A 27,885-nucleotide genomic window follows, 5' to 3' on the forward strand; every position below is an offset into this window, starting at 1 on the left:
GGGCGCGGGCGGCCGCGGCGTTGGGAGCTCCCGGCCCATCCGCCGCCCCCCCGCCCCGAAAGAAGTGCAGTAGTTTGTGAAGCGCAAGATGGCGGCGCGGCCGTGAGCGCAGGCGGCGGGCGGGCGGTGGCGCGGGCTGAGGAGGCGAGGCGGAGCGGCGCCGGCAGGTAGGGACTCGCACGGGGGGCTCTCGGCGCCGGGAGGCGGGAGGGTGACCCCGCTGCCCGGGGAAGCGCGCCCTGCGCCCGCCCCCGCTTCCCCCGGGAGCGGGCCGGGCGCTCCTCCGGTAGGGACGGGACAGCGCTGCCGCCCCGGGGCGGGGGCGGCTCCCGGGCGGCGGGGGCGGGCGGGCCGGGCCCCACGGGGACGGAGCCCGCGGGGTGGGCGCGGTGGGGCGGCCGCGCCCTCCCGCCTCCCCATTGTCTGGCGGAGGCGCTGCCCCCGCGGCCGGGGGTCATCGCCCGTCGGGGGCGGCGGGCTGCGGGAGGCAGAGCCGGCATCCCTTGGACGCGGACTGTGCGTGCCCCCCGACCCGACCCGCAGTGGGGTTAGACCCCTCCGAGAACGAGCTCCTCTCCCCTTTCTTCTTCCTCCACCCCGTGCCGGGAGCCTGCACGGGGCTTTGCTCGCCTCAGGGCGGAGGAAAATCCGTCTGACTTGTCAGTCAGAAAGGAGAATCGAGAAGTTCAATCCCGGTGCGCCCGGAGGAGCCGGCGAGTTCCTGCCCGCTGTCACCGCTGGCGTTCCGGAGGACGGACGGACTGACTGACAGACTGACGGCAGGCAGCGAGCCATGAAGTTCTGGCTCCAGAGTTATCTTGCATCCCGTGGCGTTGCGGTGCGGGGGCGAGCATGAAGGAGCAGTACAGTGTATGTGCAGGCAAAGTTGGAGAAGATGTCTGGTTTGCTCCTCTGGGGGTGCCTGGGTTTTGGGGTGCGTTCTGATGCTCAGCTTTCCCCTATACCAGGATGTGCAGCACTGGAAACCAACACCAACTTCAATAAACCATGTAATGGAGGCAGTTCTGGATCTCTGAAAGGGCTCAGAGTATCTGCAGTAGTGATTATTATCTGGTAGGTACTTGCACTTTATTTCTGAGCTGCTTGGTAGGTTAAATAGAAAGATGGGCAAGTTTACTGTGTAGAAAGTGTCATGTCAAATAGCAAAGGCTGAGATGTCTCGGTCTGCAAGCTGGCATAGGTGCCACTTACTCGTAAAATAAGACATATAGAGAGAGTTTATTGAGCATGTCAAAGGACATATAAGCATTGTGTAAATAAAAAGTGAATTTCGTTATGAAACTTGGTACATGAAAACAAATATTCCTTCAAACATAGGAATGAGAGGGGAATTTTAAAAGCTGTGCTGTTGGTTTTCACCAGCGGTCTGTTTTTTGTTTTTATTCAGAAGGATTTCATGCCAAAAAAAAGAACGCTTGTGAGTACTTACAGAAACCCTGTTTAAAACAACCTGTGTGATGTAGACTAGAGAACTGCCCTAAATTAAGACCTCTTGGAGCAAAAATGCATAATTTAGAAACCCTTTTGTTACTTTCTTTAAACATTGCCAGCAATTCCGCTGGTGGTGTTAAATGAATTCCCCTGAGCCGATTAGAAGTAGATGCCATTTTGTATAACTGAAATTATTTGCTTTTAAATTGAGGCTGGTGCTTCTTGTTTCTTGGCTAGACAGAAGAGCCCTCTGCTCTGATATTTGGATAACATTTACTGTGATTGTCCCCAGACTTGGCCTGGGGAGACGCCGTACTTTGAGGTAGAGGTTTCCTTTGTGAGGTTTTCTTTTCTACTTTCCTAATGTTTCTTATGGCTCTCTTCTGGATTATTTCATCTCTTGCAACACCTTTCTTCATGTGAATGCTTTAGCTGGATCCAGTGTCCTGATATCTACCCTTAGCTGCTGTTTATAACTGTAGTTTATTACAGGAATAGACAATATTTATCACAAAGTTTGTCACAACACTTACCTTTGGAGACTTAGAGCTATGTGTTGAACGGTTCTCCCTTGTGTAGATTCTCCACACTGAAGAATTTCTGTCCAATAATGGACTTTGTAATACTGCTAGAATTCCTTTTGTTCCTAATGTACCCAGAAGGCTGGTTTTTGTGTCTTTTGCTTCACTGGGCCCTCTGTAGCGTTTCAGTTGAGCTTATTGCTGTGGCTGAGATTGTCCCCTGGGTTTCCCACAATTTGTTTATATGTAGTCTGAGGGAAAGGTTTAAATTTTGGGTAACTTTCTCATCTAGTTGTGTTTGGTGACCCGTTTGTTTGTGTGTAACTTTAGAAGAGGCTTATTTGAAAAACAGTCGTTCATCTTTGAAGTCAGATTCTTTCCTTAAGTCTGAGTTCAGGATTTTTTGCAGCCTGGAATTTTTAAAGAACCAAGTACACATTACCTGTGGGTTTTTTTGTTTGTGAACAATAAATACAGCCGAGGCACAATCACTTGCAGCTAAGCTATGGCTAATTTTTATTTTGGTGATCAGTTTCTCTTTACCATCAAGCTGAGGTCTAGTAAAGATTTCACAGTATCAAATTCAGAATTTTATGTTTTCTAATTTTTATAAATCCTGAGCTTGCTGTAAATTTTTCAGGATGATCAGTTAAATCCTGTGTGATAACAGTTGTGGAGTCATGGCGTGAGGGAGTGTTCTGAATGTTTTTATCTGAGTGCATGTACATGCTGTTCTCTTCTGCATGTAAATGGTCAATATTCCCTCTCCTTGTGCTTTAGATGCAGGGTCATTGATCCATAAATGTCCAAGATGGTTTGCTTCTGAGTTGTCAGGGACTTGTAAACAAGTGATGCAATTTTCAGTTTAGTCCCATTTTCCCTTTTGTTTGCTTCCTATTTCCTAAATAGGCAGCAGTAGTGAGTGTAGTGTTCTACTTGTGTAGCTCCCCACTACCTGTCAGTCCTGTCACCTTTGCTGAATATACACCTCTAAGAATACAATTTTCTGTTATTATTTAAGTTTCTAATATTGTCAAATCAGGCATTAAAGGGACGTGACTACTTATGTTTCCAGCATAATTAGTTCTATTAATTTGAGTTTACTGTCTTTTATTCTTTTGTTCCAATTCATCTTTTCCCTTTTTTCTCTCTTTTCTCTTTTTTCTCTTTTTTTTTTTTAATTTTCATTAAAAATTAGCTAGTTGAGGACTTTCCCAAATAGTCAAACCATTTTGCTGCATAAACAGTTCTTTATTTTTCTGTGGAGGTGGAAGCCACCAAAATGATACATTTCCTTATCCTGTACCAACCAGATGGCATTTCATAATTCTGTGCCTTGCACCACTTTCACTGATGGTTCATTTCCAGTTGTGTGGTCTTTCTGTCAGGAACTGGATGGCACTTCAGGGGGTCCACTCAGGTCTTTATCATATCCTTCAGAGTTCAGTGAGCTGTAATGTATTTCTTAGAACAGGGCCTGTACTACCAGTGGCTTCTTTCTAACCAGCTTCAGAGATCAGCCCAAACTGAGCAGAAGTTGGCTTTTGTCACTTGTTAGAAGATGTGCACAACTCTTTTATCCTTAAGAGCTTTGAGATCATAGGAAATGTTACAGTTCAGTATATTTCACTGTAAAACAGTATAATCTGAAGGGGCAGAACATAGCCTACATTTATTGTGCCATTGAGATTATAAGACACATTGTCATGCATGGGCGACAGGAAAATTGCTGACGACTAAAACGTGATTGGAGAACCTTCAGGAAAAATTGTAAAGAACTTTCAATATTGCTGCTCTTTGCACTTCTTAAAAGATCTAAAAGGTAGCAAAGAACTTCATGTTGCAAACATTCTTTAGCATAATCTCTGCTTGTGCCTGACAGGTCTAAAGGAACTGTATGTATTCTACTTCAAAAGAACAGCTTCTGCATCGTGTTTGGAGCCATTTAAGAAAGTGACTTTGATATTCTGGGCTCAGTGAATGCAGATTGGCCTTCAGTGGTGGTGTTTTGCAGTATGCTGCTCACTTTCCTTGTCTGATGGTCTCTCTAGGGTTTGGAGGAACTTCTCATGCCTTGAGGGGAGCCCCAGTGTGAAAGCATTGCTCAAGGCTTGAGGGCTGACAGTTGTGTGTGAGGAGGGGGCAGCCAGAGCTGTGTCATGAGGAGTTTGTAACCCCAGCCCTGCTGCTTGGCACAGCCAGTGCTGGTCTGGGAGCACCAAATGCAAGGACACAAATGAGCTTCTGAACTTTCTAATGGTTGTGGTAAAAGCTCCACGTGTTCAGTACTCTGAACCTTCAAAGCATCTTCAAACCATGTTTATTAGATGGAAAATAGCTGTTAGCTCACAGTGAATTCTGTGAATAGGCAAACATAGAGATTTTAGGGTTTGAATCATTGTTTATAGGTTAGGACTGGGATTATTTTAACATTGTTTTAGTTTAGAAAGGTGCTAAGGACTTCATAGATGGAAGTGCATGTTTGTATAGTTGAAGGCAATCTTGGTAGAGGTCTGTAAGCTTGCCTTTCTTAAAGCTATGAAATAGATTAATGTACACAAAATATGGTACTAATGTGATTACTTTCCTCTCTGTGTTACAATGGAAAAACTTGGTTTGTATGTCAAAATACTGTTGATTTTAAAACTCTCTTACTGGCTCTGTGCATGGGTGTAAGGCTCTGTCTTGGTAATTAGGTTAGTTGAGATCTAGGCATGTTGTATGTCTGAAAAAGAGTAGAGGAGAAACAGTGGGGAAGGAGTTAGAAAAGAACAATTATTAACTACCTGAGTGTGGAAGGCTGGAAGTAAAATGTTAGTTACAGCTGTAGGCTTCCTCAAAAACTCCAGATTTCCAGTCAATCTTTGGAATACCTTCAAACTAGAAAGATACTGCCTTTTTGTACATGGACCAGATGCCCTCAGGAAATCAGTGGAAGCTGAGAGTGCTCTGCAAATCCAGGTTGTATCAGGAGGAGTTGGGCACTTGGCAGCAGTTGCCAAGTGAATTAGATGGAGCAGGCATGAAAGCTCAGGAGTTTCTGTTTCTCAGCAGGATTTCAGCAAGGTAAAATGCATTTGTAGGTGCAGTGGAATTTTTGGAGGGTTCAACACTGCACGGTGTTCAGCCTTGTTTGCTGTGTTGAATACTGAATGGTTCTCTGTCCTCCAAACTTCTCAGGGGGATCTGGTCTGACAAAAGGCTCACCACACTTAGAGTGTCATGTGAGTTTGGGTTTTTTGCTCATGGATCAGTTTGAGGAATTGATGCCCATACAAGGTCCCTGCTGGCATTGTAGGTATCTGCTTAAATATGATGCAAACACACAGAGCTTCACTACTTGTAGCTTATGAGTGTTTTTCAAATTTGACTTATTAATACATTTTACATAATGTAAATTAGTTGGTGAATAGAGAACTAATTTTTTATTGCATTAAAAGCAGTAATTTAGCATGGAAGAGACTACTTTTGATGAGGTTTTTTGTGAGATGCCTACAACTTTGGATGTTTATCAGTCCGAAACCATTCATTTTAACTCTGATTCTTGACATGTAGCTTTTTTTTTTAAACTCTCTATTTCCTTGGTTCCTCCATGGGAAATATAAGGCCTTGCTAATATCAGCCATGTGTTTCTTTAGGGGGAAAGGAGGGAAGAGATGGGAGAAAAGAGTGGTATTGAAGAAGAGTAAGTTTACTCTTTCTGCATAGAGTAAGAATTAATCACAAGCACACATCCTTAGAAAGATATATTAATAATTGTCCATAAAGTCCAGAGAGCGAAAAGTTTTACATCACTCTGTGCACTGAAATTCAGATTCCTTTGTGTTGAAAGCTTTCCAGTATATTGACATTTGCATGGATGACGACAGTGTGAGCACCATACCCTGATGCCACACTCATTGACAAAGAGTGAGGAATACTTTGACTGCAGTTTAAACCAGATACATATAGGCACAAGGTAGTTCCAAGTTTAGGATTTGCAGCTATGTGCTGCTTTATATGAGTGACTATCCTCTTTCCAGATGTAATGTCAATTACAGCTAGTAATTACTATCTGTGAATTACTGAACAGGAGCCCTCTCCTTCAGCAGGCAGCGTTTGAGCCCTGTTGCTGCAGAGACAGAGGCTGAGGGTGAGAGCTCGCTGGAGGGTTAGGGCTGAACATTGCTTTGCACCAGAGCAGCTTCTTCAGCACTACTTTGTGTGCAAAGATTCAGGCATTTCCATCCAAAGCAATGAAATAAAAAGCTCAGTCAGCCATTTCATCTTGAGATACCCCGCCCTCCGAAACAAATATTAAAAGGAAAATGTAGGTTTTGGTCCGTGCATATCCCACTGATTTTCACTGATTGAGTTGATGCTTGTAATTGGGGTCTAGACAGGCTGTGTTTTGCAAAATAGAAGTATCTTTTTAAAATTTCTGTAGAGAGAGTTACAAGATTTATGTAATCCCTTTGATATTATATTTAACCCAATAACAGCTTGAAAAGGAGTCTGATTAGCTTACCTTTGTCCTAGATTCAGTTTTAATATCTAATGTTTAAATGGAGGGGGGACTGATCTTTATTCTTAATGATTCGTGCAGCCTCAAAGCACAGTGGTTTCTAGTTGTGTGCTGCCTTTCCCACTGGGGGATGCAAACAAAAGAACAATAATTTCAGTCTCCTCCTTCAGTTTCCAAGAGAACCTTAGCTGCTCAGGGATAGCTTTGAATTTTAAAAGCATCTTTCTTCCAAATTATGTATTGATTGCACACAGAATAGCAGTGCTCTAATATGCAATTTAAAACAAATGCATGATGGTGCTCATTTGTTTTTAATGCTGCTTTTTCCAGCAGAAAAACAAAAAGAGGGTTCTGTTCCCATAAACCAGTCTTGCAAAATCCTTACAAACATTTATTAGTCTAGACACAAAATATTCTCACCCAGCCTCAGCTTGACGATGACAAAAAACGCAAGCTAATATTGTACTTGGCTATCAAAAAAGGAAAAGAGGGAAAAAAAGAAAAAGCTTGCCCCAGGCTAGTGAACCAGTAACATTTTTCTGGGGCTGCTTACAACAGCAGATGCATCTTATTCCCATGGGGTTTCCAGGCCTGCCTATTTTCTATGCTAAACTTGGACACTCTTATAAACATTCTCTTTGAGCACCACACCCCAGTTGTATCCTGGGCTCTTCTGATTTGGTTGGTTTGATAATGATACCAGACATGTTCATCTTACCTCTCCTGACCTGCCTTTGTACTTCCCTGTCTTGCCCAGGTATCATTTAACTAATGCATTAATTCAAAAGCAGTCCTAATGTATGGAACCCAGAATAATGGGATAGGTGATTTGATCATAGCTTCAATCTGAATGTAGGGAACCCTGATATAAACAATTTCTCCTAATTTTGAGTTGAATTTATGCTTTCCATAACTTTTGTAAATGGCAAGTGATTCTCATTGTTTGATATTGTGGTGGTTTGCAGAGATTTTTTTTGTAAAGGGATAAATTACATCAGGGATTGTTACTTTATCTCAACATACACTCAGATTATTAATTTTTACTTCTGTCCTTTTCCTAGAAAACAGTGAATTATGCATATCTTGTTTTTCAATTAATGATTAGTTCCTGTTTTTCTAAATTTATGTCTAAAATACATTTGATTTGGAAATTAAAATTTAATTTAATATGCACTAAATGGCATAATGTCTGTATTATTAAACTGCTGTAAATATGTAGCATATCTAAGAGTACATTTATTTAAACATGACTTTTTTTTTTAAACCTACTGATTTGAGAGACAAATTATGATACTGTTTTAGTACTCCCTAGAGTAAATTTATTGTTTCTATGATGATGTATCCATGTCTGTTAAGATTTTACCCCTGGCAGAGTTTATCCTTAAGCCTGAATTGGAGATCTTCTACAGAAGAAATAAGCTGTCCTGCTTTTTAAAGTTTGAGGCAGGAACTTCTGTCATTCAGGAAATAATTTCTACCTTCACTCAGTGCAGATGTCTACAAAGTGAATTTCTGTGTATAAGGTTAGTTGTTAACTGCCAATAATTCAGTGTTTTCACTGAGAATTTCCACCTTAGTTAAATAAAAAAGTCATGACATGAACTAAAACTACCCATTATAATACTGATTTTTTTTTTTTATTCCATTAGTAAAAACTTTGCTGTTTGCAATTAGAACAGAACTTCCAGCAGTAACTGGTGCTTTTAATGATTATGTCTGGTTTAATGTCAGTAAATAAGATAGGTGTTTCTCCTGTGAGGGAATGTGTTCAGTGTGTTCTTGAAACATTAATGTAAATTAACAAAATCTTTCTGTTTAAAACTTACAGTCTAAATAATAGGTGTTTTAAACATAATACTGATTTTTCTCTTCCTTCCCCCCATCTGTCATGCTGTTTTGTGCTGTGTAATGTTTTTTAGGCTTTTCTGTTACCTCTTACATGTGTTATCAACATATGCAGTATTCCTATAAAAATTTTACTGCTCATTCTCATTTAAATCAGTGAGAGTATGATTTTGACCCTAGGATATTTATGCAGCTTTAAACTACCTATATTTTTTAAAACAGAACTAATCTGTTTTTCTTACAGTGTTAAAATCTAATGCAAAAAAAGAAAAAAACAGCTCCACAGCTACTAAAAAGTACAGTGTTTTAGTTAATTCCATATTTTCCACTTAAATCATGTTGTGCTAATTTTCCACCATTATACTTGAGAGACACAAAGTGAGAGAGGGCAGTCTGTTTTGGGTGACCCTGTCTCTTCTTCCCTGGCAGGGCTGAGCATGGGAGGTTTGTGTTTCTCCTGCAGGGGTGGCTCCCATGGCAGGCAGCTCCAGCAGGGCAGAAGGTGCAGCCTCCAGCTTTGCTCAGCCAGTGCCTCCCAAAGTGGGGCTTGTCCTCTCCAGGGCGCTGGGAGTGACCAGAGCGGGCACAGAGTAAGTCACAGGGTCAGGTTCACAGTCAGAGTTTAGGAAATCAGCCTGGGAAGCAGTGGAGCAGGGAGCCAGCCTGGTGAAAGACCTGTTGGTTTTTGCTGCTGCATTGAAGCCTTTGTTCAGGTGAGCCGGGAGCAGCGTGGGACTGCCAGGTGCAGCAGGGCCTGGGAAATGCTGCAACTGCAAACTCCTGCTCTGTGCCACGGTGAGATCCTTGTTCTGATCTGCTGACTCTTCATTACCCCAGGGTAACCTGAGTACACAGTCACCTCTCAGACCTCTGCAGGAACTGTACTTGGGATTCATCTTTCCAATCCACACATTGTACTTGAAAGCCTCTGCAGTCCCCTGTCTTTTACCTTTCTTGTCACTGGGCTGATAGGCAGTGAACAATGTTTATGCACTCTCTGGATGAATGATAGGGGCATGGGGTGGGGGTGAGGGAATTGGTCTTGTCACACACAGAACAAGACATTATCTCCCACAGAAATCAGCAGGAGTGTCTGAGGAGTACAGTACAGTGCTCAGCAGGGGCGTGGAGTCACGTCACTGTTGCAAATAAAAATGCTTTGCTTTTCACAAAGGTTAACTTGGTACACAGTGGTATTTTACTAGATAATTGAGACCTGCAAAGAGTGTTTATGCAGGCAGCTTGGACTATCCTCTTTTTTCTTTGTTATATGATTGAACACCTCAAAATCCTGAGGAGAAGCATTAGAGTAGAAGGGACTTTTGAAGATTATCTAGTTAAGCATCCTGCTCAAAGCAAAGTTATCTGTGATGGCAGGTAGGGTTGTTCAGGGTCTTGCCAAGTTTTAAAACTTGCAAGGGTGGAAATTCCTTAAAAATCCCAAGCAGATTTTTACAAACTCTCCAGACAACTGGTTACAGTTCCTCGGTGCTGAAGTGCTGTTGCTCCACCATCTCTATGCCTCTAAAGGGATCTGCAGCAGTCACAGAGGATGTTGGTGTTGCAAGGAAAGACAGGCCTGAGTGAGCCTGATAGTCTCACCTTGGTCCTGGCAGTAATTTAGTGCTGCCCTGAGAATACTTGCACTTACACCAAGTACTGTGCATACACAGGCAGGAACTTACATGTTTATTTTGACTTGTGAATGTGCTGTTCTGTGACCAGCATTGCTTGGATCAGGTCAGAGGACAGCATCCTGGAGAACTTCTGTAAGATCAGCTGTACTTGCAAGCATGGACATAAAATTCTTCTGCATTTTCCCACTATGGAGGAGTCTGCCAGTAGGGAATGGGCAATTCTTTGTTGTGTCTGTTCTTACATGATACAGTTTACAATTGTATGATACTGGAAACATTCTGGAGCACCTTAAGAAGAACCTTATAAAATACCAGACCTGAAGTAAAAATTTTTGCTTCCAAAGTGGAGATGCAAATCACATGCCATTGAACATAAAGGAGTTTTCATGCACTCTGCACTCCTTGGCCTTGTCACAAAGTTGAAGCAGACCTGCAAGGCTGGGGGAGGCTTTAAGGAGCCCATGGGGTAGGAAGCAAGCAGGTGGATCCAAGGCACACAGGAAGGGTTCTGAGCAAGCACATTTGAGCAAAAGCTCATAGTGGACCAAGCGGTAGAGAAGATTCTAAAGAGCAGGTGAAACCTTGAAAATGTGCCTTGCAGTCTTCACCTTGACATGGGATTACAGAGGTCCATGCAGTAGAGTTGATCTTTTTTGCTTTTCAATTGACACTCCCAAGTCCTTGTTTTTTCCTCATTCATAAAACACTGGTTCATACAAACACTGTGTTTATACATTTGTTTCAAGTATTTTGGGACCCTTCACAAGTTATTTAAATTATGGGTCTGTGTTCTGGTGTATGCATGTGTGAAGCATGTAGCAGTGTGTATTAGTGTCACCTGGTCAGTTCAGTCCCTGTTTTCAGTTTCTTACAATAGATGGAATGAGAAATTTTCACATTGTTTCTGTCTTGAGGCTGCTTTTATTCCCTGTTCATTGAGTTTTGGGGGAACGTTAGCTGGTTCTAGAGTAATATTAACAGAGTGAGGAGGGAAGCAGGGAGAGGAAGAAAGGCAATCTCCATGTAAAAGCCATATTATCTTTCTTTTTCTGAGCAGCTCTGTGCCTCAGGGATTTGACATAGGAACTTGAAATTTGGCATGGATCTGGCCTTGAGGTCTGAGAAGTGCATTCCACTGTTAAAAAAAAAGGCAGAATTGAGTCACAATGTATCACTACCTTTTTGTATCCAAGTAGAATTTGCAGGATGTTTTATCACCCGCTCTTGATCATGCTTTTATTCCTATCCTGCACATCTGCAAACTGCTTTAAACCATCTATATTTAATGGATCCTCCTTCTCTGTTTATCCAGGTTCTTGTATTGTCATGCATCAGGGTCGTCCTTGACCTGCTGCTGCTCCTTGGGCTCCTGCAAATGCCCCTGGCCTAGCAAAAGGTGCAGAAGCATGGGGAGCTGAGACCCAGTCCTACTTTTAAGGGTATAGTGCTACTAAGACACTCATTTGCTGTTGAGAAGTGCCATTTTGAATGGTGACAGCTAAGCATTAATGAAAGCAGCCAGTGTGAAATCTGGTTTCCAGTGTGACGAGGGCTCGTGCAGTTGGTTGGAATCGGTGGAGGGGGGAGAGGAGAGCGAGACAATCTGTGCTGGGCTGTGAAATCACCTTAGAATCATGGGGGCTCCTGCTCAGCACCAGCCATGACTCAGGAATGAGCTGGGCTGTCTGTGAGGAGACATCTGCAGGGTGCAGCTTGGGTCTCTGGAGGAGCTGAGTGTGTCAGGGGACACGAACTCCAGGAAGTCGAAGGAAGGGCTTGTTCTTGCAGCACTGGACTAGGGCCTGGGAAAAGGAATGGCTCTAGAAATTTTTCATCTGGAAGAAAAAAAAAAAAAAAAGGCAGAATGAAGTTGAAAGGAGCATTTTGTGAAGTTGTATGTGTGCCAGATTGTTTCATTTTAAAGAAGGAAATCCCATGATAATAAAACCTTTTGTTTTGGTGTTTTCAGGAGAAACTTTTTTGATAAACAGTTTTTTAAATTAATAATTTCTTGCTGTTCTACTTTTTTTAATCCAACATAAAACATTTGGAGGATTGAATTAAATGTTTATTCAGTGCAGAACACATTAAAATTTGTCTTCATGTCCGTAATTTATTTCTTCATCCTTTCTGCTTTGTATGTAACAGCACAGCAATTAAAATAAAATAGAGCTGTAACAATGCAAAGAAAAAAAATTCCCTGACTCTGCTGCCATTTTATTGGGTATGATAAGCATTTACACAAGTCTGATACTCACTTTCAAAAACTGTCATGCAGAGATGTCTGACATTAGAAGTACTGAGTGCTCACAGTTTGAATTGGGCACTTCAGAGTCAATAAAATCAAGGTCTGCCTGTGTGAGTGTAGCTGCCAAGGGGTCTGTGTCACACAGACAATACCTGTCTGTGTCACTCAGAAAATACCTGCCTGTGTCACACAGAAAATACCTGTCTGTGTCACACAGAAAATACCTGTGTGTGTGACTGAGGAGCAGAGACATGCACCATTCATTCTAAAGGTGCCTCTTGGTCAGTGTACCCTGGTTTTTGAGATGTTTGGTCATTACTTTTATATGGCCAGACACAGAACCTGGTTATGGCTTTCTGTGTCAAAAGCAGGGCACAGGTTCCTGTGCTCTCTGCAGAGGTACCTGGAGAATGTGCTGCAGCAGAGAAAGGGAATGTCGGTCATGGAGCGGTCGTTTCTGGCATGGAGTTCTGACACTTTCTGTGATGGAGCTCTTTGTTACCCATTAAAACCAGCACTGAGGGGAGGTAACTGGGAAAGCCCAGTCACATGTCCTGCAGCAGGCTCCCTTCAGCCCCTGCTGGGCTCTGTGTCAGCTTCCCAGTGCTCCATGCTGCCTTTGGCACAGCCTGCAGCTCTGCTGGGCACTACAGCAGCCTTTGGTACTTGCCTCCCTCATCACCAGCCTAATGCAGCAAGGACCTAAGTGGGCCTTACCTTTGTGATGCGTGAGGACTTCTGCTGAAATCAGTTTGATAAGTTTCACTCCCATGTTGGATTAGTACCAGACCTTATTTCAAAAGAGGAATTAAATGTAAATATTGCAGGATTAACAGAGATGTGGCTTTATTTTGGAGTCATAAGCAGTAAGGCTCTCTGAACTTTGCAGATAAGGAACAAGTGAAGAAAATGGCATTGCAACAAAGTCCTTCACCCTTCTCCCTGAGAGGCAGCACAGATCAGAGTGTATTAGCCTACACTGAGCTCTGCAGAATAGTTTCTGACATAGATACATCTAATCTGATAAAGGGTAGTAGAAAGAGGCTCAACAAAGGATCAACAAGTGCATATTGTCATGGGTTCTAAGGAGGCAGCATTTTCTGTGTGAAGTGGCAGGCAATTTGTAATCTAGGTGGATTTAAAAGTTAGAAGCAGGTTCTATTGCTTCATCTTCTCCTGAGCTGCTCTCTGCATATCCTTAAAATCACATTACATGGGGCTGGGTTTTTTTTGGCATGCTTTTCCTGCAGACTGGATGGAAGTCTCATACAGCAGGCAGGGAGCAATGCCTTTTCAGAAAGCATACACCCTGAACACACAGTGAACGTTTTATGTAAACTCATTTCTTTTTCTTGCTGCATCAGGTACTCCTGTTGGGGGGAGGGAAGGAGGAAGTGAGTAAAATTTTTTTTTTTTGAAGCAGGTTCTTTCATATCTGTCTTCTGTGGTCAGCTCTGTCTTTTCCTTCCCAAACTGTAATCAAATGGGCAGAAGGTTTCTGCCTTCATTTAGAAAATATTTATGTGTCTTCATACAAATCTGCTATCAAGACAACTTTAAATGTTGAATTCCACTCTGGAATGAATCTGTCTTAATGTAATTATTAATTAATTTGGATTGCTAGCTGTTCATGTTTCTGAAGAAGAGTGTGCTGAGAAATTGCCTGCTGAAAGATAAAATATCAGATTCTGGACTTTCAAAAAGTAGGCCTGCACTTGCTGGTTTATGTTCCTAGAAAAACATCTGTTTTGTGGGCTGATTGGCTAGGAATGTCAACTCTGTGAAAATCTGAGGTGAAATTACAGAAGGGGATGCAGTGTAAATAACGTTTTTCTTCAGATTCTTGTATTAAAAAATTCTGCTTTTGACATAAAAATAAACACCTGGATTATTTAATTGCAAACCAAATTGCACAATACAATGTCAATATTCACAAGGAGGGATAAAAAGAGAAAATATTTCACAATATTTTGTCATATATTTGACTTTAAGGTGTGTAAGGGACAAGCAGAACCTTTCAGTGAAGTGATGACCTTCAGGAATTCATGGAACATGAGGGAGGTATCAGCAGCCTAGAGACAGGCAAGCACAAGTCTGGGCACAAGAGTGCCCAGCCTTAACCAGGGGAAATACTTGAGCAGAGGAGAACACATAGTGAGTCTCAGGTCAGTTAGAGGGATCTTCATTCCCAGCTCAATACAGGAAGAACTTACTGAAAACCAGTCTGTAAGAACCTGGAGAATTGTAACAAGGGCTTACAACAATTGTAACTAATTGTGGCAAACCCACGCTGTTACTTCATTTTGTTGGAGTCACGGTGCAGAATGTTGCAGACCTTACTGAAGTTGAACTATGTGGCAAGGTCCTACACATTCCTGTAAGCAGAACAGGAGAGGTATTTTAGAGGAAATGAAGAGTCCAGGGATGATGCATAATTGGTTGGATAAACTGCTCAAATGTGAGTTTTCATAATCGCCTGTTAAATTGAGAGAACATGTCAAGCAGGGTGCTACAGGTGGAATAATCACATATAGCTCCAGGGAGGAGGGAATGGAGGTTTCTGTAAAGTCTGTAGAGGAAAGAAGGCTGGGAAGGGTTGCAGGCATCTCATTTCTTGAGATTTTACTGAATGCTGTTACAGCTCTTCATAGCCATGAGTTAAACAGGGTTTTGACATCACAACATCCTTTAAAAAAAAAATTACGCAGTGTAGTCAGAAGAACAGAGATGCAGCTTTCGTTTTCTGAGACCTGTTTGCATCAAAGAAAAGTGTTGCTATCATGGTAAACAGAGGAGGGACACAATAATCTCCTTATGCACCATAAGCAAAACTGCAGCACAGCAGAGATGTGATACAGATTTGGTTAAAAGCCTGCAGGTGCTGCAATTGCTCGTGGACCTGTTGGCTTACAGGCACTGTGAACAGTGTTGGGTACACAAGGAGACTGGAGAAGAACATTTATTGATTTGTTGAACAGGTTTTCCATTTTATTCCTTATCTCCAGCCTTTCCTTCAGCATGCTTCAATATTGCTTTCACTTGCACTCCAGGCCATCCCAGAAGGGGACCCTTGGCAGGCACCTAAGCTCACTCAGACTGCCCTGTGTGTAGATCCTATGTGCTGTGCTAGGGATGAGGTACTGCAGAGTGCCACAATCCCTTCTCAAAACACAACTTCAGCCAGCAAAACTAGCTGTTAAGTTGCTTTTTAAAATAGACATTTCTGGCATTTCTGAAATTTTACTCAAAATCGCAGAAACATTAGGTAATACCACCCAGCTCTTCCCCCAGAGCATTGCTCAACATTGTCTTGGCAGTTGTCTTCCCTTTTGTCAAGAGCCCTCCAGCCCCACGGAGAAGCAGCACAGTTAATAATGCTCTACCTCCTGTCCCTTGAGACTCCAGACAAATGGATCTGTTCAGCTTTGCTTCATGGTTCTCTCTCTGCAAAGAGAAATGAGGTTGCCTGCAGTAGGTACTTTGTACATTCATGAAAATAAATATCTTTTGCACTTCTGTGCTCAGTTTTACAGACTGCCACTATTAACTTGTGGAAGAAAGATATCTTTCTACTCCAGTGCCATTAAATAATTGTCATCCTGGAATGATGATTACCCAAGATTTATTGAGCATTTTCAGTGTCCTTAATGGCATGTAACCATATCCTTGGCATAAAAAGGCACATGTCATGTGAGGCTCTGCACTTTGGATGTAGTCACAGATGTAGTGCAGAAGGTGGCTGTTTAGAACGTTCAAGGAGGATATTTATGAAGCAGTAAGGTGACACACAGTTTCAAAAACAGAGCTTACCAAGCAGCACTGGGTGAACTGGGAGGAACACTTTGGTCTTTTGCCTAAAGAAAAAAATGTGCAGCTAAGGCTTCTGCTTGAGATATCAGTCTTTAATGCTTTTTCTCTCTGTGTTACAGTTTACACAATCAGTCATGTATCTGTTAATGCATAGAGGCATGAAAATGGATTTTAGTTTATTGCCAAGTGCTAGCAATCAATTGGGATTGGTCTTCAATTGGGGAATGACATTTGGGAAACTAGGAAGAAAGGATAATTGTCTTTTGTCTGTCAGAGTGCCTTAAAAAGACATTGTTTGCCTGTTTTCAGACCTGGAAGAAAGGTTCTGCACATGATTTTGCTTGCATGTATAATGCGTTAGAAAAATACTGTAAAAACCTGCCTTTTCTGGGACACTTCACAGCCTGTGACATGAAATACATGACAGAGCCAGTAGTGGAGATTTTGTACTGGGCTCAAGTTAGTGACAGGAAGGACTTGAGCTCACAGAACAGTCAAGGGATGTTGTCATAGCTTAGGCAAGGCAGTCCAAGGTCAAGACTGACCTCGGCAGTGTGCCAAGAAAAAGGCTTCTGAAGCAAGGGAAACAGTCAGGAAGTTACCTGTTTTACACCATCCTGTTGTTTCATGAACTGAAACAAATCTCAGCCTGTCATAAGTGGATCGGATTTTGCCTTTCTTATCATAGCTTCAGTTATCTCTTCTTGGAATGGGTCTGCTGGTTTCAGGGGATGAGCAGTGGCACACTAAACCCCAAAGGACTGAATTACCTTAAACTGTAATATGTAGCAAAAATCGAAATTATTATTTAAATTAAACTAATTCCACTGTCTCTTCTTTACTACAGGTGGTGGATGTGGACTTTAAAACAGTGTGTCTCAACATCTCATCCTCAACTGTTTTTAATCTGATTGCACTACGAAAGAAAAGCTGCTAATGGGAGAAATGTTGAGACTTTACAAGAACTGACTTGAAGTACCGAAAGCCATTATTATTATTATTTTATTATTACTATTATTAATCAAGAAGAGCTTGAAGCTAAGTCTGTATCTGACCAGTCATTATCATATTCACAGTAACAGTCATGGCAAGTAAACGAAAATCAACAACACCCTGCATGGTCTTAGCCAATGAGCAGGATCCAGATCTAGAAACGGTGTCAGACTTGGAGGAAGGACCACCTGTGCTCACACCAGCAGATAACCCTACGGCAGAGGGTGTGACAAGTGATGAGGATGCTCATGAGTATGTGGATTCAGACAATAAGAAAAACACAAATAAAGTAGAAGGTGGTTATGAGTGTAAATACTGTACTTTTCAGACTCCAGATCTCAATATGTTTACCTTTCATGTGGATTCAGAACACCCCAATGTAGTGTTAAATTCATCATACGTTTGTTTAGAATGTAATTTCCTTACCAAAAGATATGATGCCCTCTCAGAGCATAATTTGAAGCACCACCCTGGAGAGGAGAATTTTAAATTGACTATGGTGAAACGTAACAATCAGACAATCTTTGAACAGACAGTAAATGATCTCACTTTTGATGGGAGTTTTGTTAGAGAAGAAAATGCTGGACAGGCTGACTCTTCTGAGGTCCCCTCATCAGGGATCTCCATTAGCAAAACTCCTATCATGAAAATGATGAAAAGCAAACCCGAGGCTAAACGTATTGCTGTTTTCCACAATGTAGTTGATGATATTCCTGGCGAAGAAAAGGGAACTGAAAATGAGCCAAACTCTGAAGAAGTAGTAGAAAACCCCCCAGCAGCAGTTTCTGAATCCAAACCAAGCCATTCAGTTGTGTGCAGTGCAGCAGATGTGGCTGGGGCAGTAGTGACCCCAGCACCAGTGCTTCAGCCTGGGGTGGCACAGGTTATAACAGCTGTCACAGCTCCACAGAACTCCAACCTGATTCCCAAAGTCCTAATACCCGTGAATAGCATTCCAGCCTATAACACTGCTTTGGATAACAATCCTCTTTTGCTTAACACCTACAACAAATTCCCGTATCCAACCATGTCAGAAATCACTGTTCTTTCCTCTCAAGCCAAGTACACAGAGGAGCAGATTAAAATCTGGTTTTCTGCTCAGCGTCTGAAACACGGAGTGAGCTGGACGCCAGAGGAGGTGGAGGAAGCAAGGAGGAAACAATTTAATGGCACAGTGCACACCGTGCCCCAGACCATTACCGTTATTCCAGCACACATTTCAGCCGCTAGCAATGGCTTACCGTCCATTTTACAGACATGTCAAATCGTTGGTCAGCCAGGACTTGTTCTCACTCAAGTTGCAGGTACAAATACGTTACCAGTAACAGCCCCAATAGCTTTGACTGTAGCAGGAGTCCCAAACCAAACACAGTTACAGAAGAGTCAGATTCACAGTGCTCAGCCTATTGCAGAAACCAAACAAGCAGCTGCCATTCCAGCCCCTCAGCCTATCAAAAATGAATCCACCCTGATGAATCCCGACTCCTTTGGCATCCGAGCAAAAAAAACTAAGGAACAGCTGGCAGAATTGAAAGTCAGCTACCTTAAAAACCAGTTTCCTCAAGACTCAGAAATTGTTAGACTTATGAAAATAACAGGGCTCACTAAAGGAGAGATCAAAAAGTGGTTCAGTGATACACGCTACAATCAGAGAAACTCAAAGAATAATCATGGGATTCATCTTAACAGTGATTCATGTGCCACCATTGTTATTGATTCAAGTGATGAAATGAATGAATCTCCAACAGGAGTCACTCCACAGAGCAAGCCGTCATGGGCTACTTTTCCTGATTTCACCCCACAGAAATTCAAAGAGAAGACTTCTGAACAGCTGCAAGTCCTCCAAGCAAGTTTTCTTAATAACCCTGTCCTTACTGAAGAAGAGATGAATAGATTAAGAGCCCAAACAAAACTGACCAGGAGAGAGATTGATGCCTGGTTTGCAGAAAAAAGGAAATCAAATGTCTTGAAGGAAGAGGGAGCTGACATGAATGAAAGCAATGCTGGCAGCTCAAAAGAGGAGTCTGGAGAAACATCTGTGGGAGATGGAGCAGCAGCAACAAAATCAGGGTGTTCTACTTCAAGCAAAATAGGCAAAAAATCACCAGAGCAGTTGCACATGCTCAAAAGTTCCTTTGTCCGTACTCAGTGGCCATCTCCACAAGAATACAACAAGCTGGCAGAAGAAACCGGGCTTCCGAGGTCAGAAATTGTGAGCTGGTTTGGAGATACTCGCTATGCCTGGAAAAATGGTGGATTGAAATGGTATTACTATTACCAGAGTGCCAGTGCAAACAGCCTGAATGGCCAAGGCTTTGCAAGGAAGAGAGGGAGAGGAAGACCAAAAGGGAGGGGGAGAGGGAGGCCTCGGGGGAGGCCTCGGGGAAGCAAGAGGTTAAATTGCTGGGACAGAGGTGTCTCTGTCATAAAGTTTAAAACTGGAACAGCAATCCTGAAGGACTATTATATGAAGCACAAATTCCTTAATGAGCAAGACCTTGATGAACTGGTAGCCAAATCTCACATGGGATATGAGCAGGTCAGAGAATGGTTTGCAGAAAGGCAAAGAAGATTAGAACTTGGAATAGAGCTGTTTGATGAGAATGAGGAGGAAGATGAAATGCTGGATGATCAGGAGGATGAGGAAGAAACAGATGATAGTGATACTTGGGAACCCCCCAGACATGTTAAACGTAAACTTTCAAAAACAGACTGATGTACAATTTGGAATCTGGGGGCCAAAAACCTATGAATTAGGTTTGATGTTATGGTGAAGAGCCAAATGATTTTTTCATGGCCTTCAGTTTAGCAAGCAGCTGCTCAGCATCTTCCTTCCATCTCCATGGAAGAGTACATGGGCAAGATGCTACCTGTGCAGGCAAGAACTGTTTGCTTTGTTGCTCCAAGAGATGAACATCCTCAGGCCTGGCCTGGGACAGGGGGTCACAAACCAGATCAAGTTCAGCTCCTCCTTTTCCACACTACTGATGGGAAGGTTCATGTTCATCATACACCGACTGCTTCTCAATATTTAATTGCCTTATGTTGTTTAATTCCAAAAAAACCACAGACACTTTTTTTGTTGTTGTTGCTGTAAGAGAACATTGCCTGCTTGTGAAGGAGGAAAACGCAAAAACATTAGATGTCTTTTTGCAAACATCACATCATCTGAAAGGTTTCAAGGCCTGGGTTTATTTCTTAAGGAAAGCATTGAAAACAAAAGAGAAGGGGAAAAGTGTGACAAAAGGAACCAGTGAACCTAGGGGTGAGGATTGATTGGTTTCAGAACATAAGGTGACATCTGCACCTTTTGCATATCTTCAGAGTGTTTTGGGTTTACAGAACTTGGACTGAAGTGTTCCTTGTTGATAATTATGAGCTAACTGAATGAGTCTGATGCTAGAAGATGCTTTTTGTTACAGTCAGTGTAATCAGTGTATCCCACATCAAGCTAATTTAAATGCCTGACAGACTTGATGCAGTTAATAGTAACACCCACTTCTACCTTGTGCATTCTTTCCTTTGTTGGAAATAGTAAAAGAAGTACTTATATTTAAAAAAAAAAAAAGTAATTTCTTGAAATCTGACACTGAGTTTAAGGATAACAAAAGACAAAAACTGCTAAAAGTTGTTCAGAGTTGCTTAGGGGTTTTTAAAAATACACAGATACAGAGATGAAAAACATCTTTTGGTACTAGTAAGAAAGGTTTTCAAGTAAATTGTGGCAATGGCATGGTGTTTAATTTGCAAACAGAATGAAGCTATATGGCTTTTAGATGCTTAGTAATTACAAACATGTTAGTGTTGAATTGTTCTTCAGTGGTAGCCCAGTTGAGTGATGTGTGTGCAGGGTTAACTGTCAGACATCCTAACTGAACTCACACTGTGCTGATTGCTCACAGGACTTGCTGGGTGAGCACACCAATTTCTGGAGATGGTTTGATCTTCTTGAACTGAACTCCAGAAGTAGTTTAATCTGATATAAAACATTCCCATCTTAAATAAGTGTATATAAACTAATAATTTTAAAAAGCTATTTGGTCTCAATACTGTGAAGTTATAGTGCAGTTTGAATTAGCAATTTAAAACAATGGGCCAAATTCACACAGATTTTGTTTAGGCAGATGTTTGGCATTCTAGAGAACTCTTACTCTGAGGAAGAGTAGTTTGTATTTTTGCTACTGCCAGCCTGCATTTTTAGGGATAAGTTACTTCATATTTAGATGTCAAAAGATGGTGATGAATTGGTGCTGCTGTCACCAGCACTGTCTGCTTTTACATTGGCACTAATGGATACTAGCAATCTCCTTTTGCACATCTGACAGCATCTTCTCTGTAGGCTTCTGCATCTGATGACTAAGGAGGACAGATTAGTGCAGAGAAAATGGGACCTAATGTCTCCCCATCTCCAAGAACCTATGCTAGAATTAGTCTTTCTTCTGGACTGTGATAACTCAAAAAAACCAAGAAAGCCCTTTAGTCATGATTTTGTGAAGCAGAGGAGTCCATGTTGGATCTGGTTTTCATATCTGATTGTGGGTGAAGCCCAGGCTAAAGTAAGAAAGGGAGTAATGTCTGACAAAAAATGTTGTTAACCTCCCAGACCTTCCTCTCTGGACTCTTGTAGCTGCCCTTCTGCTCACAGATTGAGTAAGCTCCCGGTGCCCCAGGAGGATGTTTCATAGGAAAGCCATTTACTGGGTTACCTCTTCTGACTGTTTTAAGATTATTGGGGAGAAAAAGGCAATAGCTTTGGTATGTGTCATGAATTTGATGATGAAACTATTCCCTGGCTTCCAAGGCTCAGGTTGGTGAGACACAAAGTGGCCAGCATTGCCAGAGAGGAATAGCCAAGAATCCTCATTTTAACTTTGGAGAGGGGCAGAAGCAACCCCACGTTGTCAGCAGATTTCACAGGAGTGTTTATGACTCTGCATGTGAGGGGGTACAGGAGAGATCAAGGTCTGGCCTTTCCAGCATGGGGTTGGGAGGGATTCTCACGTGTCAGTAGTGTGGATGATGGTAATAGTGTGCTGTTGTAGATGCCAGCAGATACAAGAAAGACTCACGCTAGCTTCAAGCTCTGTTGGGAATACAGGGTCAAAAATCTGTGCTTGCTGAGTAGGAAAGAACAAAGCTAGAAGGAAAAGATGCTTTTTTTAAGTTTCCAAAAATATTAAACCAAATCCTTGGGAATATGCCTCTAGCAAGCAAAATCTGGAGTTGCCTTAATCCTTGAAGCTGACCCAGAATTAATTTTCTTTTAAAAAAAACCAAAAACCCAAAACAACCAAGCAGCTTGTCCAAATAAATATCTCCATTTTTGTTAGCAGAGACTTATCTAGGTTAGCTAGGAATTCTGTATTTAAAAAATGGGGGAAGATACAAAGATCCAAGTTAATTACGTGATCGAACTGGGATATTTTCCACTTCGGCAGTGTTCTATTAAATAACACTCAGCTACAAAGGTAGGCCTTAGCACATCTGGTCTGAAAAACACAGGAAGAGGAAATACATTGTTTATCAGACTAAATATAGTTGGATTGGAGGTCTTCTTTCAGTAGAATGGTCAGAGACAGTGGCTGATGCATACTGGGCTAGATTTTCTGTTGCTGTAAATGTTAAAGTTCCTTGTATTCCACTGGTTATACCAGTATTTACAGCCCAATGAGAAAATTATCTCTTTGCAGAATATAAAATTTAAATTAAACCACGTGCTGTGGATCAGCTAATGAGAGATGCAGAGTCCACACATAACATGTTGGGCTACGTGCACATTTTAAGCCCTTCAGTTGTGCCAAGGATGAGGAAAATCTGGGTGTGTTCAGCCTGGAGACAGAAGTTGTGTGCATTCATTATTGCCCATAGTCTGACAGCTATTTCTGTTTGAAGAGTCCATTAATTCCCAGTGTGTTTCATGTTTACAGCATGTGTATATTTGCACTGGGAGAGAGGCAAACTTCTTCCACAGGCCTCCTGTGTCAAGGCTGACAGGGGAAGTGTTGGAAAGTGCTGTGGTCAGTTGTATCTGTGATTTATGGTCATGGCTGGTGGGAGCTCAAAGCTGTTGGTAGCAGTGGTTTAGCCCAGATTCACCTCAGCCACCCTTAGGCTGCTGTGGGCACTGTGCAGTCACCAAGAGAAACAGAGATGGCCTGGTGGGTGCAAAGGATGTGGCACCTTCTCATTCTACCAGTCCCCTGGAAACTCCCTGAACTCAAGCACATCAGCAAGAGTCTTAATTTATTGATTCTGAGCACCTCTGTGCTCATCAGCAGTGCACCCCTGCAAGCCTGGCTCCCTCCTATAGTTTATGCACACTTCCAAGGTGTTTTGGAAGCTCTTTGGGCTGAGTTATGCTGGCAGTGGGAAAGGAAGGGGAAAGAAAGTACATCTGCCCAGGGGTGAGTGTCCATGTGACTTTATTGATTTTCCTGCATGGTAAGAACTGTGTCTAGATGAACCTGTGCTATGTTTTCTGTATTTCTGTTGAGTTCATCTCTTAGGTTTGAGCTCATTATGAGCCAGGCTTCAGTGATTGTCACTGACACTGAGACAGAGAAGCTCTGATCTTGCTTAGATCTTACCTCTGGGGGGCTGGTTTCTCAGTCTTTGCTGGGAACCACTACATCAGAATTCAGTTGTGAACATCAGTTCCTTTAGAGCTAAGCTAGTGCATTTCTCTTCATCTACTGTTTCTGCCAGGACTGCCTGCCCTCATGATGCCAGTTGTGCTGTCTCTGGAATTCAGCTGAAGAGAGAATACAGATAATCCTGTGCCAGAATGGAGAGGGAAAAGAGCTGAAAGACAGAAAGCAGGGTTACAGTCAGGGATGACAGCCACCATCACAATATCGTCCTGCTTCATGTTTTGCTCTCACTTCCTTGTGCACTGAAAGAGCACAGTTCCATCTTAAACAGTTCTCTCTTCCCAGCATCACCTCTCAATGACCCCAAATTAGTGTTGGAAAAAAGAAAGTCAGGCCTATATTCCCCTGGAGGTTTGAATGAACTAACAGTGTTGGCTTGTAAGAAGTGAACAGAAGGGAAAACGCAGAAGCTTTAAGGCTCTTGAGTTTTGCTTGCCCTGCAGAATTTACTTTTCTGGAAGATGATAAGCAAAACAAGTTTAACTCCTTCTGTTCTGACAGGAGTAAATTATTACAGTCACTCCTTTTTAGCATATAGAAATCTCTTTGTCTGAAAGCAAAGAAGAGGAAAGACACCTAGTACCTGATTATTAGAATTTAGTATATTGTCTCTAATACACTGTAGTAAGTGAGGCCATGCCTTTTTTAACCTTGTCTGGTACCATGTGAAAACTGCTTTTTCATTGCATTATGAATTGTAATTCATAATTCAGAGTTACTGACTGTAACTTTGATTATTGAGAAACTCAAGCATTGTCCACACATGACATGAAATAATTTTCTAATGGATGATTTGCTCACCTTGAACAAAAGCAGATTTTCTTTTTCTCTCCAAGAAATGCTTGAGGCAGGCAGATGCACTCCCTTCCCCTCTCCAGAGCAAAGGAAGGATTTCTGGATCCCATACAAAGTGATTCATGGCTGTACACGGTCCCCGTAGGCCAGCAAGCCCAAAGATGCAGACATTCTCCTCCTCCGTTTTCCGCTGAAATGAGAGCACAGCAGTAACTCTGACAACTGATCTGTGGCTGCTGAGTAACCAGGCTGTGGTTTAAGGTGGGGAGTGTTTTCCCTTTTGCACTTAATGGAGTACTGTGTATTCAGGCTGGATGTCAGTGTTTGCTTCTGTAAATATGGTCGTAGCGGTTTGCGTCCTCCACCTGAGTCCAATACCTGTCTATATTCATATCTCCCAAGGAGAGAAGATAATCTTTAAACTTCTGTAGTGTTAAATACCCCTGCCCTAACCTGAAGGCACAAAAGTAGAGTGCAATTAAATATAGCTATTTAATTTATTTTTTGCTTTGAAAACAATTTTGCTTGCATTTAGTAGTAATAGAGAGATAGTATCAATGACCAGAGAACAGTAGAACTTTGAGAATTGTTTATAATACCTGGAATGATGATGTAAATTAAAGATGGAAAGGGCTAGTAGAGGATTCAGTTCCCTACACTGAACAGTGCAGGGTTAAATCTGTATTCTCCATCCAGTTTGTGATATTCTAGGATAAGTAGATTTACCAAGAAGCATGACACAAACTTATCAGGTCAAGTTACTTGAGGTTTGCTGATGTGTTAAAATTCTGTAGGAAAATATTTGGAAATAAGAATTTCAACAGAAATTGAAAAATCCCCTTAATGGCTACTAACACACAATAACTCAAATTTCTGCATTTTTCCCTACTTCTAAAAAGGGATATTTTGAAGCACAGGTGGGTTATAGCCAGTATTTCCAAGTTTAGTGGTTGCAATTCTTGGGGATTTTTCTCTTTCTGTGGTGAAGAGCATCTGCACCTTTTCAGTGAACAGTTGTTGCAAAACCAACTCACACAATGTTATAAAATGTAGAGGGATAACTGATCATTCTGTAGCACTTTTCATGAATTAAGGTGGGATTTGTCTGATGCATGTTGATGTCTGCACTGGGGCAAGACACTGTAGGTATTCAGCAGAGCAAGGAATGCAAACCTGCTCACCCTGCATGCCTGGAGTGGCTCAGAGGAGCTGCATCCCAGCTCCACTGACTTACCCTGACCTGCAGGCAGCTGCTGACACTGCAGACATCTGACATTACAGAGAGATCTTCTGGCTGGATTGCAGCACTGATCTTTGTGTTGTGCTTAGCAGTGGTACTGACCTCTGCTTCCAACTTGATGCTTGTTGGGAAATGAGGCTTTTTTTTTTTTCTTTTATAGAGCAGGTAGCACTACAGTGGTGGATAAAGTAACTGATCCTTGGTTATAATACTGTGGCATAAAAATGCTTTGGGTTTTCTCAAGTATTTTAGAGATAAGGTTACTGTCTGAACATTGGACTGTGCATAACCTAGAATGTGTTAGGACACATAATACTTGCGTCCTGGTTGATGAAAGTATTTCCTTATGCTTATTCAATACTAGATACCTGTCATGAAACTGTCCCTAAAGAATCTGCTAGAATAACAGAAGAGTCAAGTCCTCATCTGTGCTATGAGATGATCAACCACAAGAGCTCTGCTGTGATTTCAGAATGTTCCCCATCTTCCAGCTTATTTACAAAAGTATTTCCAACCCTGCATAGTTGGCTATCTGCATGTATGCTTACAGTCTGTACAGAAATGCACTAAAATGAGTTGCCCTACCTGGGAAGGCTTTATATTGTACAGAAAATGTGGCACTAGGTACTGCTCTTCATGTGCACAGGAGAGTTAACAGGTGTCAGTCTCGTTTACAGAAATGATGGCGCTTTGCAATTTTCTATAATATATTGCAATATATTTAAATGTCCTGTTTGACATGTGAAATGAAATTAAGTTAATGCATTGTTATGTATTTGAAGTATGAGGAAGATGATTCACTAACGACCAGCAAGGTTTTTAGAAAGGTGTCCAGTATGTAGCTGTCTGTGTGATCTGTCTGGTGTACGTGATATTAAAGGAAGCAACAATACTGTCACTGTTTAGAATGAAGAGTTTCTTTTGAATGATGCAATAGCTTACAATGTCTTTCCTTTGTAGCTGCCCAGTGTGGTGAAGGGGAAGCAATTCTTGAAAAATTTCAAGATAACTGGTTAACTGTGAATGGGCCTAATCTTTCGTGAAACCAAGAAAATTTTTGGACACACACAGGACTTGAATACTCAAAAGGATTGGAACTTAGTGTTGTGCCAAAGTTAAACTACTGCAGTTGGCAGTTCTGCACTGTAAATAGAAGACTGATTAAAAGACAGCTTGTAATAAAAAAAAATCAAATTTTAATACAGTACGTTTTTATTCTGATACATGATGAAAACATTCTGTTTTAAACCTTTTTTGAAGAGGCTTCAGTGACCACTAGATTTTGTCCTCTTATATTTTGTTTGGCCTAATACTATATGTTTTAGTAAGATGGGCTCTATTGCCTGTGTTCTTTGATATGTGATTAAGCTTATAGCTTTGAGTGACCAAACATTTTACAGAGTAAAAGTTCTTAGAAACAGTATAATGTAACTGATATTTCTGTGTCTTATTTATCAGGCTCTGCACAAACTTGGAAAGTTGTGCTGGACTTGTACAACTCTTATATGGGAACGCAGCATACTTCTGGATATTACAAACCTAAGCCTTTGTGGCTGTATGGATCTTGTCTTTGGATTTATTTTTGTTATTTTTTTGAGGCAAAGAAACGAATGGATGCTGCTGTAAAATATTTGTAATATTGCCATGATTTCTTTCTGTAGCAATTATTGCTTTTGCTTCAACAGATAAAGAAAATAAATCAGAGATAGAAAAATCCTAAAGACGCTGGTAGAAGAAAGGATCATGTGAGAACTTATGAAAATAAACTTTGTACCAAAAATTTGAAAACAGAAATAATGGAATAAATGTCTTCTTACTGAGTGTGTGTGGTTTTAAGAGGTGGTGTGGAAATCAGGAATCATGTCTGTATGAAAATGTCACAAACCAGACCTTCTCAAATGTCATTTTCCCTGTTACACAAAACGGAATTTCACCAATTCCTCAGATGCACTGAATTGGGAGAACTGGCTTGGCTGAGCAGGCGGTGTGAGGTCAGCTCCAGTGTGAGTCAGTTCAGCTGCTGCTGCTGAGCTGTTCTGCCGTGTCAGCCGCCCAGGGACGTTCACGTGATTGCTCTCATTGGGGCAGATGCTTTTTATTGTGGCATTTTAAATATTCAGGGTGGGAAGAGTAGGGATGACAAGGAACCACCTCCTTACTGAAGTCCCTGTCAGTTGGACAGGCTGCTGT

The 27,885-nt window shown here is 41.8% G+C and overlaps 1 protein-coding gene across 3 annotated transcripts; it reads left to right on the forward strand.

Annotated features, from left to right (window-relative positions):
* Positions 1 to 51: 51 nt before the first annotated feature.
* ZHX1 (zinc fingers and homeoboxes 1) lies at positions 52 to 27,854 on the forward strand. Of its 3 annotated transcripts, none has more exons than XR_008482726.1 (4): positions 52 to 167; positions 969 to 1,074; positions 16,865 to 24,716; positions 26,656 to 27,854. XR_008482726.1 is itself a non-coding variant. In XM_054269438.1 (3 exons), exon 3 carries the CDS (start codon positions 17,102 to 17,104, stop codon positions 19,724 to 19,726), a length of 2,625 nt encoding a protein of 874 aa, XP_054125413.1. In that variant the 5' UTR covers positions 52 to 167; positions 969 to 1,074; positions 16,865 to 17,101; the 3' UTR covers positions 19,727 to 27,854. The 3 variants fall into 3 exon arrangements, 1 of the variants encoding a protein (XP_054125413.1); XR_008482728.1 differs by having other exon boundaries at positions 16,865 to 20,275; positions 26,656 to 27,852; XM_054269438.1 differs by having other exon boundaries at positions 16,865 to 27,854.
* The last annotated feature ends 31 nt before the right edge of the window (positions 27,855 to 27,885 follow it).

Source organism: Melozone crissalis, unplaced genomic scaffold, assembly GCF_028551555.1.
Source record: "Melozone crissalis strain CALT ecotype California unplaced genomic scaffold, PUWL_Pcris_2 ptg000002l_1, whole genome shotgun sequence".
In the NCBI taxonomy this organism is placed as follows: domain Eukaryota; kingdom Metazoa; phylum Chordata; class Aves; order Passeriformes; family Passerellidae; genus Melozone; species Melozone crissalis.